At 37.4% G+C, this 18,597-nt stretch overlaps 1 protein-coding gene across 10 annotated transcripts in view; it reads right to left on the reverse strand.

Annotated features, from left to right (window-relative positions):
* Nucleotides 1-7,775: 7,775 nt before the first annotated feature.
* The window catches only part of GAB1 (GRB2 associated binding protein 1), a 102,274-nt gene continuing 91,452 nt past the window's right edge, over nt 7,776-18,597 (reverse strand). For 5 of the 10 annotated variants that reach the window (XM_065836511.2, XM_065836507.2, XM_065836509.2 and 2 more), the window contains 5 exons: nt 15,463-15,552; nt 13,264-13,357; nt 12,787-12,910; nt 9,909-10,031; nt 7,776-9,657 (listed from right to left, as the gene is read on the reverse strand). In XM_065836511.2, the coding sequence (XP_065692583.1) occupies nt 9,499-9,657; nt 9,909-10,031; nt 12,787-12,910; nt 13,264-13,357; nt 15,463-15,552 (590 nt within the window). In that variant the 3' untranslated portion in view covers nt 7,776-9,498. Of the gene's footprint in view, nt 9,658-9,908; nt 10,032-10,632; nt 10,709-12,786; nt 12,911-13,263; nt 13,358-15,462; nt 15,553-18,597 lie in introns of those variants that run through there. The other 5 variants (XM_065836510.2, XM_065836514.2, XM_065836508.2 and 2 more) reach the window with 4 other exon arrangements.

The following is an 18,597-nucleotide window of genomic DNA, read 5'->3' on the forward strand; positions in this document are numbered from 1 at the left end:
CCAAAGCTAATTGTAATTAGGCCTGCTTCAAAGCCATCACTTTCCTGTCACAATCATTTTAATTCTAGTCTCAGAAGAATGGTACTGCAGCTAACAGGTGACACATACACACACACTGCCAGCAGTCAAATCTGAGCCACCAAAATATCTCTGCCCATCAGCGGAAGTGCAGCTCTGTCATCACTGATACCAAATTGATTTTCACTGTAGGAAAAAAAAAAAAAAAAGCAAAAGATATTCTACATTAATTTCAGTAGATTCCTTAGTTCAAAGGAAACAATGTTTTAGTATTTACCACGTGTAAGTGTATAAATATCTATCCCTCCATATTGAGTACTGTGAAGATGACATTAAACTTATTCAAACTACAGTGTATCCATCCTAGCAAAATTCATATTTCATACAAAATAAACAGCATTGAGTTCATCTGCGGTGCTTAAGCTGTAATGAACATTTCTAAGCCTACTATATTCTGGGTCTATCTTCAAAAAGCAGACTACAAAAATAGTGACACATGAAGACCAAAAATCTTTCAAATTTTGCACAACTACAAACCAGTCATCAAACCATGCAACACATCCATGTAGCATATCTGACTCTGCTTCTGTCCAATTTAAGACAAGCCCTTTGATCAACAAAACTTACCCATAAAAAAACCACCATTTAGCGTCAACTGCTGACACGTTACAGAAATCCTCGAAGAATGGAGATTCTGTAACAAGCAGCACCCTCACAGAAGAAACCCAGAACAGATAAAAGGCTTTTAGGTTTTATTTGCATGCTGCTGTGACTGAAAAGGCTCAACCAAAATGCAAAAAATTATGTTTTTTTAAATGTGTAAAATACATTTTTCGATCTAAAATAACACACACACGCATTTTCAATAATACACACAGATCCTTCCCTTTTCAAAACTCCAGATTCTCCTCCCTCTGCAGTCAGGTTCTTCCTGGCCCTGTTTTCTCACAGTGGTGAAGTTCTCGTCTCACCACATGGCATGGCACCCAGAGCCAGACAACACACGTAAAGAGGCTCCCTGGCAGCAAGTCCCTCCCTACATAATATTATTACACTGCCACTGCAGTTAAGCCACCCAACTTCCTTCTGGTTCAGTCATTCTTAGACTAAAAAGGATTTTAGGAAGTTGGACATAAACCAGGACTTCCCTGAAAGCTAGAGATAAATCTGAAAAAGAGTTAAGTGAAACTTTTAACTTTTCTATATAGACTACATCTGCAGTTTTATCCCTGAAAGTAATTATTCTAATGGGATATACAAGTATCCGCCTGCACACCCAAATTTGCTACATCAAGGTGTCTCTCAGCATCTTAATTTGTTTTCCATAGTTTTCTTGCCTTTCTTATGCTGTTTCGTTTCTTTTCAGTTGTGACCCAGTCAAATTTTCCCCAGAGTGTTTAGATACTTAAACAAATACTCATGAAAGATTTTGAAAACCACTTGGACCATTAACTCATACTGACAAATATTTGCCCCCTACTTACCTGTAACTATAGTCTCAGAATAAATAGAAGATACAGGTGCTTCCAACACAGTTCTTACTCATATATGTACTGTAGGCTACGCTTGCTTTGTGCCACATGTATTTTCCAAGTCCTTGCTATTATACATGAATACGCATTTTGCATTCGGCTGTATTAACTTCTTTTGAGTTAACTGGTTTGTATATATCATCTGAGTTCCTTCCTGCATTAGTAATTATTCTGAATAAGAGGGGATTATTTAATATGGTTTGAAAAATCTGCTGAGTCATGAAAACCAGAGCAGCTACTAAAAAAGTAATTATTTTTAAAGTCTCTAATTAAATAGTATTTGGGAAAAAAGTCATGTCAGAAAGACACAGGAAATCAAAGTAAGACCTCACTGAAGAACTAAGCATCTCAGTGAAAACATAACAGCATGTATTCAAATCATTATGATGCTGGGGATGTAAAAACTACAAAGAGAGAAGAAAAATCTGAGAGATTGTGTGCCCAGAACTGAGTTTTAGAGACGTATCTGACCAGAAAGGAGTCAGACAAAGTTATTACAGCAGCCCTGAGCAGAAAGGCCCAACCTGCAGAACCGATGGTGTTCAGAAGGGATGTTTTCAGAAAGGAACAGAAAAGGTCCACATGGTTGCGGTTTACCTGGAGATAGTCATACCTATAAATACCTATAAAGATACTAAATAAAGATATACAGTTGAAATCAAGTTATCTTTTTTTCTTTTCTCCTTTTGAGGGCTGAGTGATTATGTTTGTGTGTTTGTTTGTTTTCCCATTTACAGAACAGTAACTGCTTGCTTAATTTAAAGTTTCCATCTTTCTACACAATACATCCTACTAAAAGAAAACCTCAAAGATTTTAAAACTGTCAACTGTAAATTTATCCCTAAACTTTCATGCAAGTACACCTCAACAAAAAAAGCTGGAAACTGCTAATGAATCTGTGTGGTGAGGCACACACCACAAAACTAGGTCTGGAATAACCTTACACAAAACCATCTCACAGGTCAAGACCAGACCTGACCATACATCAGCACCTATTCAGCTTCTCACCAAAATCTTCTAAGGGGAGTATGTCCCAGGGTAGCTTGGATGGCTGGCTCAAGAAAGGTTGGGAGCCAACATTTTCCAATCCTTAGTCCTGTACTTTAAAAGCTGGCCCTCCTCCTGGTGCACCAAATGCAAGGATAACCTACAAAAAACAGGGACCACAGATACAAGGTAAGCAATTTAATTCACAGCAAGATGCAGCACAGCCTGTGAAAGCTAATACCAAGTATACTTGCATTCCAGTCCCAAATGTTATCCTACTCCAAGCTGGGAAACAAAACCACCAGCCCTCTCTAAAACAAAAGTAAATTTTTGCTTTGACTCTTAATGTAGCTTTTAAGCATACTGCTTTTCCAGAGCTTGTTGGTGCTTCTCTGGCCACTGGCTGCAGAATTTGTGTCCCCCTCTTCAAAGCTAAGCACTCAAATTTGAAGGTACCTGCACTCCCCCATAAGAGAGTAAGGGAGCAAGGCAGATCAGATGTTAAATCCTGCTCATGGTTGGCTCTTTTATTTTTTTTTCGTCTTTTAAAAAAAGTTATTTAAGGGCTAAGTCTACTCTGTACTCCCTCATATTGAGCTGTCAGCAAGCAGAGCTAATGGTAAAAATGCTGTCAGGATGATCACTTCTGTCATTTATGCAGGAAAAAAAAAAAAGAGTTAAAACACAAACAGTATTCTTACCATTCAGTTCCTAAACTTATATTTACATGCCTGAGTAAAAATATTATTATTTTGAAAAAGTTGCTGGAACTTTCACTTGCTTCAATAGGATACACTAGTGCCCAGACTATTAAAGTCCGCTCCTCAAAAGATCATACAATCGATTTGTGTGCCTGGGGAGCTTGCAACCCTGTTATATTTAATGCCTTTTAAAAATGCTGCCCCATGTCTAGCTACAGATTATGAAGTTTCACTCTGAACACCATTTGTTTCAACATTTTGGTCTCAACTGTGATTAATTTTTAAAATGTAACAAAATATGTACACCATGATTTCTACGTATTATGATGAAGACAACGTCAGCAGAGGGCTGAATCACCATTTTGATGCCATTAACTCCAGACTCAAATTGAGATACTCTGGCAGGCCAGTCTGAGGTATCTCCAAAACTCCCAGGCCAGCATCCTTCATCATTAATAGGTAAGGGAAAAAAATCCTAAACGAACATGTCGATTAGTCTGCATGGTTTACAAGCACGTAAATCCACCACACAAGTGCACAGAAACAAGTAGTAATTACTTCCTCTGAAGTATATTCCCTGAATATAGCATAAAAATATGAAATCTTCTCTACAGACTGGTAGGAATTCAGGAAAAATAAGGGATAATTATACTTCCATCCTATTCTGGCCATCTGATTAAAAAATGTAGTAAATGCAACTTCCAGCTGCCTTCAGCTGCCTCATTTGTATTTGGTCACATTCAGTACAAATGATCAGCTTTCCAGATAATGACATATTTTCTGTAAACAGTGTTTTAGAACAGAAATCTATACTTCATCTGAATCTTTAAGTGTTGTTCCTTGGGCATGCAGTGGCCCTGTTAGGTTGTTCAGCTCATCACAGGTAGTTCAAGAACAGCTCCACTCTCCTGCAATGCCTACAGCTAAACTTGAAAAAAATACTGAGATGTCCTACTGTGAGCTCTTTATTTTTCTAAATCAAAAGCATTTTATTTCATACTTAAAAGTGCTCAGTTGATTCTAAAAGTGGTACTAAGCCTGCTTCTACTTTGTATTGAACCTTCAGAATATCTCCAGGACTGTATTTCCACACTCTTTCCCAAAGGACAACCAAGTCCCCTGGGTACAGTGGGGAAGCCCCACATACACACACTAGCAGCCAGCACCAGCCAAAAAGAACCTCAAACAGCATTTAATAAAACCTTATTTAAATAGTAGCCAAATTTTTATTGGCCTTTTTCAAAACTTCTGTGACAGGCATTTTCTTCTTGTTTCACTGCAGATACAACTTACCAGGAAAAGGCTTGGCAACAATGATGGAACCTTTAAGAACCTTCAAGGACGAATCATGATGATTAGTACAAATGCTGATTTTATAACTGCAAGAAAATTTTGAGTCTCTAACAGCTTTGTAATTTATGATGTAAACTGTATGGATTTTTTTAATTTTACCATGTTTTTAAACAAAAAATATTTCAAAATTAGTAAGTTTTTGTAACATTTTCTTTTTAAACACAGAAGAAAAATACTTTGGCCCATACCTTGTGGTTTAGAAACTCAAAAATAATTCTAATGGCTTACTAAATGTTGCATCACAGTGAGATATTTATTTTGCAAGTTGGTTTTACCAAAATGTTTAGTCTTCCTTAATTTATGTGTGTTCAGTGCAGGTTACACAACTATACACTTTTAATAAATCAAAGCAAATGCAGATCATCCCTTTCAAATAAAACATGTAATTGTCTTATAAAAAAAAATCTAAAAAGAAAACTACTGGCATGAGAACAGTCTAGCTCTGTTCATCTAATGACAATAAAAGCCTTTCAACTAGTCACGCATCCAATACCTGCTACTCTCCCACTTCTGTTACTGAAAATTAACATCAAGGATGCTGAACCATAAGCATATACTGGGAAACGTTCAATGTCAATGACATTCTTCATAACCGTCTCAAGCGCCTTTTATTTTTGTCCCGTTCTGCACCTCATCAGGTTGAGACCCACACCCAAATCACTTGTTCAGTTAAAACAAAATCCAAACAAAACCCTCACAGCTTGTTGTATTTGGTTCATCTACACCCAATCAACACAATGTTTTTGTGGAACATTTAGTATACTAACTGATGACATGGACCACATTAGTATTGCCACATAATAAGACAAGCAACAAGAAATGAACCGCAAGAAGCAACGCTTGGTGCAATACACAGAGACCCAGAGGAATACAAGAAATACAGAGTATTATCTCCAAATTTAAGTTCACCTGTGTATAGCACACAGCTTCTTAAGAGCTACAGGTGCAAAACCTTCTTCTTGAGCAAATAACTATCCTTTGACTTTTCATTACACAAAACTGTTCAAAAAGGAGAGAATGGAAGGTTCGTCCAGGGCTGGTGAGTTTCCAAAGCAGTTTTGCAAGACTGCAATATATATACATCGACTGCTGCAATCAGTAATAGCTAAGCTTGAATTTCACCATGATACAAATCTTGCTTAGCTCACAGTGCAATGTGAGCGCCAGAGAGTTGCCTGTCTAGCTATATGGAGCAATGAATTCTAAATTGCTTAATTAAAACAGCAAGACTGTAATTTGCTTGTATGCCCTGTGTGTGGCACTGTCACAACTGCCATAGGTGAATGGATTGTTATTTTTCTTTTTCTTACATCAATACAAATCTCAGCAAAGTAAAAAAGACTAATGATCACATTCCTGTATTTTCATCTTTTTCAGTGTCACTTTACACATTTTTAGGACAGAACAGCTGCATGTTTGCACCTGCACTTTATGAGGTAATAGTGATTACATGACAGCATGTAAAAGTCTGGCCATTAGTACTTACCAGATAACACGCTGTTCAGGTTATAGCATAGCAATACCAAACCATCTTTAGAGGCCATCTTAGTGCACAAGGCACGAAGATTTCCTTGTGATTTTTGTGAGCAAGGTTTTGCATATTTGTAAAAGACCTATTACACACTTACATTTGTACTTTAAAACAACACGTAGAGCAATGAAAACTATATCCTCAATTAGTAACATACTGTTTTAGTGAAACAAGAAAGAACTTACCCATCAGAAAAGGAACACTGGACAAACACCACTGACAAACTACTTCTGCACTGCTAGCTACTGGATTTTCTATCAGCACCCGTCCTCCTAACTAGAATTTCCTTACAAAGTCAGTAATTGAAAGTTACACAAGGCTAACAACAGTCTAGCTTGCTTTCTACCACCTACAATTTTAGTATTCACATTTTCGATATTAACATCCTTAAATTGTCCAAGAACTCAGACAGATCTGCAGCATGAAGCCCCACTCCAGTTTTATAGGTGAAAATGAGATGTATCATCCACAGTTAATATCATGTCTCTGATTCTGAATGTTCTTTGGACAACATGTGAGAAAATGTATTACTGGAATTAGGGGAGAAAACTGCTTAGAAATAAAATTAAATAAAAATTTTAGACTATTACTTAGAAAGCATTAAACTGTCTGTACAGGCAGAAGTCTGCTGTTTTCCATAACAAAAGGAAGGGAAAAGAGTATCAAAATTAAGAGTGGATTCTCGATCGTAATTAACATTGTGAATACTCCAAATTTGAAATGAAGAAAGAATAAGTGTAATCTGTAAACCAAGGACTGAAATCAGCAAACTTAGAGCAAAACCACCTTGTAAAACCAGCTGTACCAAGAGAGGCCAGCCTAGGACACCAATTCTTTTAGGCATTTATACTTCACTACCAGAGATGCTCAAAACATCTGAAAAAGTAGTACAGACATATAAGTATCACTGCTTGATTACAAAAATCCAAAGGTTTTAAAAATAACATATAGTTTTGTAGTTGGTAAATGTTTCAAGGACAGATGCATTACAGAGAGATGAAAGACAAGCAGCCCTTCCAAACCTTCTCCCTCAAATTCTCCTGTATTGAGAGAATAAAGAAATGTGTTTGAAATATTCCAAGATCACCACTCATGCACACGTGAGTGTGCGAGTCCACAGTATGGATTCTTCCCCGCAATGGCGAGTACCAGAACAATTATGTGGGATAAACAGCAGAGTGATTATCTAACCACATCTGCTACTGAGGAAATGGAAATGCACCACTGCCATTCCACTGATAAAATGTTTAAAGACAGTGCCCTAAACCAAAACATTAGCTCCCAAGTACTCACCATGCCTACAGGTGCTTCAGTTGTAGCATCAGTGAAGAAGATTTTACTACCGGACAGAAAGACCATCAAAGCAGAGTTGAGCTATAGCTCCAGAATCTTTACGGATCTGAGCTCCTTTTGATTAAGCCATCAAAGTCCCCCAGCTCATGTCACTTCTTCTGGCTCCCAGAAGACTTGAAATTCAGATTATTTAGCTGCTTGGTGCAGGGGTTTAAATGAGATATTCATTTTGAAGATAGTTTTAGCTGTACTTTTTTTGAGAGTTACTAAGAGGTAATCTACTATTTTGAAGAAGTGTGGTTGGTATCTAGGCACCTTCACAGGCACATTTACATCAGCTTGCAGTTTCACAGGACAGAATTTACACATCAAAACTGAACAACTTGATTTATTTAAAATTCACCTCAAAATGCATTGTGTTTAGTTTCTTTTTTTAAAATGAACATTCGAAGCATCAAAATATTACTAATTTAAAAAGAACCTTTGTTAAGAATAAGATAATTTACATACTGTAGATTGTGGCTGTGAGGGGAGAGAAACAACAAATGGCACAGAACTAAGGCCAACATGCCGAAAAATAACACATCTCTATGCTCAACTTTTAAATCATCCGGATAAAATAAAACAATTGGGTAGGAAAATAAAACCAACCGCTTATTTGAGGATGTTAAAACAGTGTTAGTAAGTTTTCTATCTAGACCTAACTCATTCACATATTTAAAGAACTCTATCTTCTTCCAAATAACAAAAAATGTTTCTAAACCAAGGCAGATTATTATTTGGAACTGGCATAGTAAAATAAAGGATCACAGTATACAGAGCTTAAAATCCTGTACCAGGAAAGAGCAATAAGTGGTTTATACAAGGGGATCATTTAAGTATATTATCTAATTTTTAAAAACAGAGATATAAAATACCAGTTGCATAGGGATTTAAATATAAGGCCAAGCAGGAGATTAAAGTACAACAGAGATCATAAGAAGGGCACTATGGTGTCAAAACATAGTATTTCCATTTGAATTAATGTCTAATTCAAAATCACAGTATTTTGCTAGGACTACAAACAGTGAATGTCAAACTGTCCCATTAATCTTGAACTGAAAACTGACATTAGAACTTCTAAATAGTACAAAACTAAAGCTCATTGTCTAAACCTGATCAGTGTATTAGCACAATAGTGCTTGGTACGTACCTGATTTATATACTCTACCTTCTGTAAATAATATAAAGGTTATTTCTTGTTAATGAGTGTGAGATCACAATATTACTGCATGCCATCAGTGGTTTGAAGGCTTACTTGGTATTTAATTATTCAGTCTTTAAAAGTGTAAGATCCCACCCTGCAGAATCTTCACCTATTGAACACAGAACACTGTCATTAATAAAATACAATAGAAGTTCCACCACTAACAACTAACATAAGCCAGGATTGTAGGTCGAAACCCAGTATAGTTCATTATTATTAACTCACAGCAATTTTTGTTAAGAAGGTAACCTGTAGACTTACAAATAATCCTGCATGTATTAAATATAAACAAGTATGTAACTAACGGTCATCTCTTGGCATTTCAAGTAGATTATTCAATTGTGAAAGTATTTCTGCAAAATCAATTTTAAGTTGTTAAAAATGAAGTTCAGATATTAATTTCCATATCTACATGTAGTTTAATTAACCTAAAATTTTAGGGAATAGTAGTGTAAGGAAAAAAAATTTCTCCAGATGCACTAGGCGTTAAGGTACACTAACTGGGAATACCTGAACCAACATTGTAACTGAAAAAGTGCATAAACATAGTAATACTACAAACGTGTTAACTACAGAAAAGGTGTTCTGAAAGCTGAGAAATGCTATTTTACATGTTATTTACAGGTTACAATTCTTCCAGAGACCACAGAGCCAATTTACGATCTTAAAAATTCCTTTGATATATTTCAAATGTCCTTTGGCTTCCATCCTGTTCAGTCAAGAACCCATTCACACACCAGTGAACCAGGTACTGGGCAGCTGAACAACACTGCCATCATGGTCCTGCAACTCGTCAAAATTCACTCCTTTCTGTTCTCTGAAGAAAAAGCAGCGTTTTCATTTCACGCTTTTCGTAGGTGTTTCGGATTCTGTTGACTGCCTCCCATCAGTCCACGCCTCTCGTGTGCTCTTCAGCGCTAGCGTTTTCTGCTGGTCAACCACAACATAATCAACTCTTTCATCTGCCACGCTGCTGCCCGAACCACTGCTCTTTTTCTGAGAAAAGCAAGGGAGAATGAAAAAAAAGTTAAAATAAATTAACAACAAAAAGTATTATAAGTAGATGTCCCAAACAGATATAGAACAAGTACAGGTTTTTCTGAAAGGCCCAGTATAAGCTCTCTGATTGACTATTTGACCAACTAGTTAGGATGACCTCGCTGGAGGTTCCCCCTTTCCCAGCAACTACTGCTGAAGAAATTTTAAACTCTTGATAGCAGAAATGCAGGAGTTGACGCTCTGCTTACCTTACGAGGTGGGGTAGATTTTCCAGAATCTAGGTCCAGATCTAAATATTCCACTTGTTTGTCTCCTTTAGGTTTTACCATAGGGCTGCTTCCTCCATCAAGACTGTTGCTTCCAAACAAGTTCTGAAATTGTAATACAAATAACTTCAGCTACAAATGTACATGCTGATGGTCCACATTACCAAATACGCTTATTACAAACTGCTGAAATATTAAAGAACTGACTGAGATCTCTTGCAATCAGTTAAACCACGCAAGTTTTTCTGACATTGTATAACAAGGGGATATATTCTATCTAAATTGAAACTGGGAAAGAGTGGAAAGCCAATGAATACAAAAAAAAAAACCCCGAAACCAACCCCCCCCAAATTTAAGGTTGCCACCAAATCCATCTGTGCCTTCCACCTAATGTCCCTTTCATATCATGAAATAAGAATGGAGTGTGGTTTGTTCTTTTTAAATGCAGTGATGTTACATCTCAAATTTGGCATTAATTCCAAACTTTTTTTTATTTCCTTAAATTTCTGTTAAATACCTTACAATAGTGGCAAAACTTCAAATGAGCCATTTGCATTTCATTCAAAAGCAATAATGATTAAGCTGAAAATGGAAAAAGATTATTCAACTGCTAAGTCCAAAAGACTTTGGAAGATTTGTGTAGTGCTGCCTGAAGCTGCATTGCATATACCTAAATTTCAATTAGCCCAGACTTTTACAACCTCACCTCCTCTGTCCTCTCCCAGCCTGATCCCTCCCTCTTAACAGGTGTTATAGGAACAGTACAATAGAAGGACTCTTCTCTAAAAGATAAAGAAAAAAAAGGAAGACAGAGGGCAGCAGTCAGCAAAAAATGAAGAGGAAGGCAGAAGGAAAGACAGAAGGGTATGTCTGACAGCGACTTGAAAGAAAAAGCAGAATAATGCTGGTTTTATTAAATAAAACAGAAGTATGACATGTCCAAACAAGACGCTTCAAAGCTGATGACAGAAGATGAAAAAGTACGTGCTCCTTTCTAAGGTGTATTTGGAACAAATAAAGATTTCTGAAATGTCTACGTGACTGGTGTTGTTTTAAAACAAAGGCCTTGAGATATCTGGAAATACTCAGGTTCTCTAGGAAATAAAATATTTTAGGGTTTAAAACTTAATGGACTGGGCTTTTTAAATTGAGGTTATCAATTACATCTGTATCATCCAATTCATTTAATATTAACTGGTAACAAGGACAAACAACAACTAAGACAAAGTTCATTTTTGTTGTCCAAGTTCTCTAAACAAATTTCTGCACATTTAACATGCAAAAATCAGGTTCTGTATCAATGTTCCCAGCATAAATAAAAAAGCTATTACTCAAACAGAAAATAATCTGTTATTTCAAACAAACTAGACAAGCAGAACATATGCATTAGAAATCAGAAACTTTAAATATACATAAATGAAAATGAAAGGAAATCTGTAGAACAACCTTAAAGAATGAACGGTGCAAGCAAACAGAAGATATTAATGACAGGCTGTCTGAGGTGTGACATTAAATATACCATCTTGGCACTGAAATTAAACCCCTGAAACATCATTGTGAGAATTAACAGAAATCCTCGATTTGAATTGTGATTCTACCGCGGGCAGAGCTGTGGGTATAGGCGATTCCAAACCTCTGCGTAAAACAGGACATTTTTCACATCTGTAAAACGGGACGCTATCGATTACTTACCAAAGCCTCTTGCAAGAGGGGGGATAAGATTTTACATCATCAGCTCCCTGCTGCCGGCAGGTCGGACATGGTTCCGAGCCCAAGCCGGGATGCTCTGCGGGCTCGCACCAAGCCAGAGCTGCCCCAGAGGCATCAGCAGGGGCTTGGAGAGACTGAGGAGGGAGACGGGAGGAAACTGGGGAGGGCATCCAGAGCAGTAGGGAATGGGGAAGCAAGCAGCACTGCGAGAGGAGAGTCCAAGGAGTAGCAAAATAGGCGACAGCACAAGCCAGATAAGGTGGCGGACAGACAAACAGAACAAAAAAAAAAGGTGCTAGACAGGCCCTCCCCAAAGAAGGTCTTTCATAATGCTTTGAAGATGAAAAATGCTGCTTTATTCCCTGCTAAGAACCCAAGCAGTAAAGACGTGGTGAATGCTTTGAACTGTACTGAACAAAAAGCTGAGGCTCAGGTTTTCCTCCAGTGCTTTAGGGGTATTCTGGACCACATTTTAGCTCAGGCCTACTGCTTTAGTTCTTGGTTCTTCCTTTTCTCCCCTGCCCAACAAAACCCACAACACACATCATTAACTGTTCCTAAGTAGCTTGACACTTACTGCACTGCAAGCTACAAATCTGAAACTTCATTATCTGAGAAAATTCTACCCCAAAGGGGAAAAAAAATACAGATATTAAATACACAAACACCCCTTTTATCCTCTTTTTTGAAAGAAGCCTAATAAAAGGACACATCATTTGGTTGTTATGGAATGTAAACAACAAATATCAATCCTTTTTTTCCTCTGTTCCTTCCACATTTCTTGGAAGATGACTTTTTATTAAAGGTTTTATTAGAGGTCCTAATACAGTTTATTTCCCTTGATGACATAATATTGAACTGGTGCATAGCCCAGTTACAGACAAGAGGAGACAGTTTCTAGGGAAGGAGGGGAAAAAAAAGTAATACGTTGAACTGTTTTGTACAACAGATATATGTATTATACGTGTGATTACACTCTAAACTTCCTCCGTGAAATTCTACTAAAATTACAGTTTTTCTGCTGAGATTTACTATTATTTTGATCTAGAAGTATAAAGGAGGTGATATTGAGTGGAAGTATTTGTGTTCGCATGATTTAGAAGTAAGGACTGCACAGGAAGAGAGTAGTTAAGATGTAGATTTTACATACTGGATCCTCAGTGGACTGATTTGGATTCATGGATACATAATTCTCTTCACTGTCGTGCGAGTCACTGCTGGAAGTTGTGCTATGAACTGAATCCGGTCTGGGAGACATGGGAAACCTGGAGGAGCTAATTACCAGGAATTATTTTACAAACAATACATCTCGAATATCTTAAACCTCCTGGTAAACAACAAAAATAAGCATATTAGAGATCAAATTTTCATTCAAGTTTACTAGAGTATCACATTTCTTGGTTATACACAGTCCTTTATATTTAATATTACAAAATAAAAACTCATATGGACACACTTTATTTCAATCCACGTGTACATACACGTAATACATACACACATACACACACTTCCAAAGGAAACTTCAAATTCTATGACACAGGCTGAAAATATAATACACACATTTATTAATATTTATTAACTCTAGTCAGGGAAAACAATCTGAATGAGGAAAAGCTAAGAAACTTACTCTCGTGCAAAGCTTCTGGTGATAGGAGATCTAACTGGAGCTTGTAATTCTTCCCATTCAGGCAGAGGTTTAATTTCTAGTGGAGCTGGTTTTGCTATATAAGAAACAGACAATCTTAAAGTACAGAACATTCCCAAACAAACTTAAAATTAATAGCTTTTCAAAGCCTATTACTATTTTTTAAATAGCAAACACCAGTTAAGAAAAGGAGACACAGTTCAGATCTCAGAAATCGATGATCTATTAACTTATATTTTAAACTTTCCAGGTACTGAAAAGCAACAGCAATTAGGGAAAAAAAAATACACACACACACACACAATTTAAGAATTTTGCCAGTTATGCTTGTACATAGTAATTCTATTTTGAAAAGAGACTCTGAAAAAGGCAGCATCACGTTCTGCATTTGCCACAATGACTTGTTGAATTGAAAGGCCCAGGATGGGGCTGACAGCCTGTTTCTGCTTAAACTGCCAGCAGAGCCAACTCTGGGCACTCTCCTTTGCTCACAGGCAGTTACTATTAAGCAAATTCTGCCCTTACTGATTAGGTTTCACACCTCAAAGAGTGGGCAGGATCTGTAAGCTAAGAATAAGTTTGCAAAAATCAAGAGATGAGCCAACACCTCCCTTCAATTCCAAGGGGTGTGTGGCTGGTTATCCACGGACCAGCAGAGCAGCCGCGTGGTTGTGCGGTCAATGACAGCTAACGGTGTTCTGGAAAAGGTGCGATTTTTAAATTCCATTTTCAGAACAGAACCACAAATAGAGTATTAGCAAGAAGCACCTTATACCTCCAGATGGTTTGTTTGACACCGCCTAAACATTAGAAAAAAAAAAAAAATACAGGACTTGTCACAGTTTGAATCTCAACTTCATCCTCCGTAAAACTGTTTTTAGAAAATAAAATGCAATGTCACTGTAATGATACCCCCTTCCTTTCTCCCCTCGGTCCCCTTCCCAGTTTGCTGCCCATGATCAGGTTCACCAGGATGAAATAGCAAGCACTCCAGTAGTTCCCGTGGAGTCAGAGTTGTCCTGAGCGACCATGTGAAGAACGGACAGAAATCAGGTGTTTCATCAGCATGGTTGTCTCACGGGAAAAAGCGGAACTGTACTCATTGTACTTTCATGATACTCGCTCTTGAGATTTACTGAAAAGTCAGCTATCTTACATATTGAATACAAGGATTCACAATTCAAATTTTCTGGATGAGTATTAGTCTTTAGTATCCCAAGCAGGTTTCTCCTTTTCCTTGTTAAGAAGACATAATGATGCACTCAAAGCACATCAGGCCTACTCCAATAATTCTGCCACTTTAACTCACTTGCTCAAGAAAAGCTGTCACCACAGACCCAGAGAGGAACTACAACTCATCTATCTCAAGATATAAGGTACCATATGAGATAGGGTGGCAGAACTTGATGTAGGCAAGATGATGCTCAAGCCTGAGTGACACAAAAATGCTGAGCTTGGCTGGAGCCCTCTGGCAAGGCCTGAGACTCCATGGCAGGTACCAGAGGGAAGGGCACTGCTCCAGCACAAAAAGGGCAAGGACTTTGTCTAAAGCCCACTGAGAACAGCAGGAATGTTTCATCCAGTTGCCATGGGCTTTAGCCTCCAAAAGGTAACAATCAGGGACACTTAGTGAGATTTTTTTTAATAAGATTTGTATTTCCTCCACTTCTTGCAACAATATAAGGCACCAACTCAGCACCTTCAATAAAGCCCATCAGACTAACTGCAATGTGCATTAAGATGCATAACAATCTCTGCAGTAGTAAATGGCTAGAGGATCAATATTTTGCTTTATTTCAGTGTTTAGCCAACAGCAGGAGCCCCACATAAACAGTGATTTCAGGTTATTGCCTAAGTGAAGTTACTTCAAGCAACTTACAAGTCAGTCATATATACTTGCTTCTAAATAAACAGACAGCAGTAAATGCAAAATATGAACAGGTAAAACTTAAAGAGACCAGAAAACCATATTAAGGAATTGTTTCCATGTTCAAGACAGAAAGACTTTTAAGTCCTTATATAGGAAACTTTTTGCTTGGCAAGGAAAATACATCCATGATCTTAGATTATAATAGAAGTAAGAAGACTATACAAGAGTTAAATTTATTCTAGAACAACAGTTTTCTTATTTTTTATTTATTTTTATAAAACTCTATATACATACAGTGCTAAAGTACATACCCTTTCTTCTTGCAGTAAAGTCACCTATGGTTTGTGAATCAGTTCGCTCTAAACCATGTGGTTTAGGTCTTAAAATTTTAGGACTTTGACCTAATTGGTAAAAAGAAGACTCTCTTAATAATATTCTATTTGTAACTGGAAACTGGAATTTTGTAAGTAAACAGCATGACCCCCTGCAGAAAGATTAATGCCACAAGCAGAAGCAAGCTGCTGAAAGAGGGTTTTGCAGTCTCACTAGGTCTCTCACTAAGGGCTTAAGCGCCAAACCAGAAACAAAGAAAACACTGCATGCAAGCAACTTGTCGGGGGTAAGCATAAAAGGTGTACAAAAAAGCTAAAAAGTGCATCAACAAATAGTGTGACTGATCATTAGTATTAACTGTTTTCAACTTACATTACATTAAAAAAAAAAATCCATATTTGAGGAATATGTATCATGATAGGAAAATTGTCATGTTTCAGATGCAAGCTGAGGTAGTCTCAAAGAAATTAAATCTTTAATTAAATCTCTTAAGTCACAGTATTACTTTGGAAACAGTGATACTCTTGGAGGGCCTCCTGTCTACCATCCATCTCCTGCTTGAGAAGCCTCAAGAATCATTTTCCACACTGTATTTGCTAAACTTGCTCCCCAGAGGTCTAGATCAGTCTATATCAAAACCACCTCTCCGAGCTTGCAGAAGAAGCAGGGTGACTTTCTCTCCAAGCTTGCAGCCTGTGGACTGCTCCCCCAGCAGGGCACAGCCCAACCGCCACCACAAATGACCCTGTCAAAAAATTACATTCTCTAAACATATATTTTTTAAATTGTATATACCTATCACTTTAGATGACTCTGATAACAAGGGGAGGAGTACAAACTAAGTAAACATATTGGAGTCAATAAGCTCCCTACAGGCAACAACATAACCCCCCACTCAGCAAGGAAGTTCTTGGCCACCCTGACCAAACTCTAGGAGCATTTCAAGTCACATTGTCTATTTTAAATAAATATGAACAATAACACGTAATAACCCTAACCTGTCATGAAAGTCTATCTGACAAAGTGTGTAATATTAGAAAAGCCAAGTGCCTTCAAGTGGTACACTGAGAAGCCATATGAAACGTAAATCTTTACAACAAACCAAATGAAAAGTATAAGTCTGATAATGTTTGCAAGTTGCCCTACAGCACAAAATGGAAAAGGGCTGGCAGGGAGTCAGATGTGGGCTGGTACTACCAGCAATGAGTGAGAATGCTTGTAAAAAAATAAACTTGGCAACAAATACCAGAAGCTTGCAAATCTGTACCCCAAGGGTTTTGCATATGAAGTGCTCTATTACTGTTATCACTGAAATATTGGAAATAATCAAGCAACAACAAGCAAGGTAAACAGAAAGGTTTTGTACTGTATCATAACTTCTACACAGTGCTTCTGAGAGACCACGCAGGTAAGACACAAATTATTTATTGACTACTAGTGCTGTGTAGCAACTTCCTTAAAAAGAAAAGGACACAAAGGGATTTTCACACAGACAGTTCTCTAATTTCAAAATCAGATGCTCCCTTAAATGGTTCGAAGTGCTGATGAAAACACCAAGCAGTTGGGCAATGCTGACCAAAGACCCAGACTGTAAAATGGTACAAAAAGCATTCCTGTAAAGCGTGCTGCTGACTGGGGCCAAATCAAAAGCATGACCCAACATGCTGGCATAGTTCATTCTAAGCTGATTTGATATTCCAGAGTACCTTGCCTACCACTCTATGATAAAAGCTTATCTATATAAAAAGGCCAAGATCTTAAAATCAATTGAAGTTCAAATTCAGACACCTTTTATTAAGAACAATTTGATGCTGAATATAATTACCTAATCATATTATAAAACTGTGGAACACAAAGTTAATCTGATTTAAAAGAAATCTGGCCTAATGCAACTCAGTTCAAAATGCCAATCAACACATTAAGATATGAGCACAGATTGTAAGTATGATGAGAAATCTAGCAGAGGTACCAGGGTTAATGAAATTATTTAACCAGTGTGTACTTTATAACCTCTCTGCACTTACAACCAAACATATAATAGAGAAGATAAGTGCAAGGAACTCCAGGCTATGACTCATTATTTCTACTGCTGTTAATGATGCTATGTGGTCTCGTGCAGCTAACCTTCCTGCACTATGAACATCCCCATTTGTACAATGGGGATATTATGCAATAGCCTGCCTCACACTTAGCACTTATAAACCATCCTGAGACTTTCAGCAGTACAGGTCCCTATAACATTTCTCTTCTGCACCGACAATAACATACAAAACGTTCCAGCATAAAATAAACCTGCTGAGCTTTCACCTCTTGCTTCTGAAAGAGTGTTCAACCTAAATAAATTTGGTGGCAAAACAGCTTATTGCTACCAACCAGCCAGGCTAATGCAATTTCTCCGGTTTAATGTGTCACAGAGAATTAAAATGTTTGCACAGGGTTTGGGGTGTTTTTTTTTGCCTCTCTACAAAATAAAAAGCCAAAAAGGTTTAATCTATGTTGAGGAGATTATACTGTGCAACAGAAGAGACCAGACAACGAAAAGCGGAGGGGGATCATAATCACAAAACTGAGGTTACTTATTTGTGTTTGTAGTGCAGAATTCCTCCACCCCGTTTTTGCCCATTTAAGAAGATAAAGTAACATGAGCTAGGGCACCGAAAGCCCTCAAGAGTATCCCTTACTCCTTTCAAAAGACATTTTTAATACATCCATCAGGAATTCTGAAAGTGCCATTCTTTATCTAAAAATTGGCCGTTCTATCCCTAGCCAGACCTATGAACAGAAATACATATTTTTTAAAAACTTTATACCTAGAGTATCATGACTAAAATTCCTAGTGCTGGTCCCAAGTAATCTCACTAATCTTCTCTGACAGCATGTCCTAGTACCTCCAAGAAGAAATGAGCTGAATATAATATGGAGAAGAAAGTGCCTCATACTTCTTCAGGCTCACATGTCCAAATTTATCTCATCTAATGTTTAGGCACTCATGTAAGACAATGCTTTTAGCTTACACACCTATTCCGGGAAAGATAAATCTGGGTTAAAAAATATGTAGTTCTTATATATATGTATTTAAACTAAAAATGAAATACACTGTGTTACAACACACT

This window comes from Patagioenas fasciata, chromosome 4 (genome assembly GCF_037038585.1).
Source record: "Patagioenas fasciata isolate bPatFas1 chromosome 4, bPatFas1.hap1, whole genome shotgun sequence".
NCBI classification, from domain to species: Eukaryota; Metazoa; Chordata; class Aves; order Columbiformes; family Columbidae; genus Patagioenas; species Patagioenas fasciata.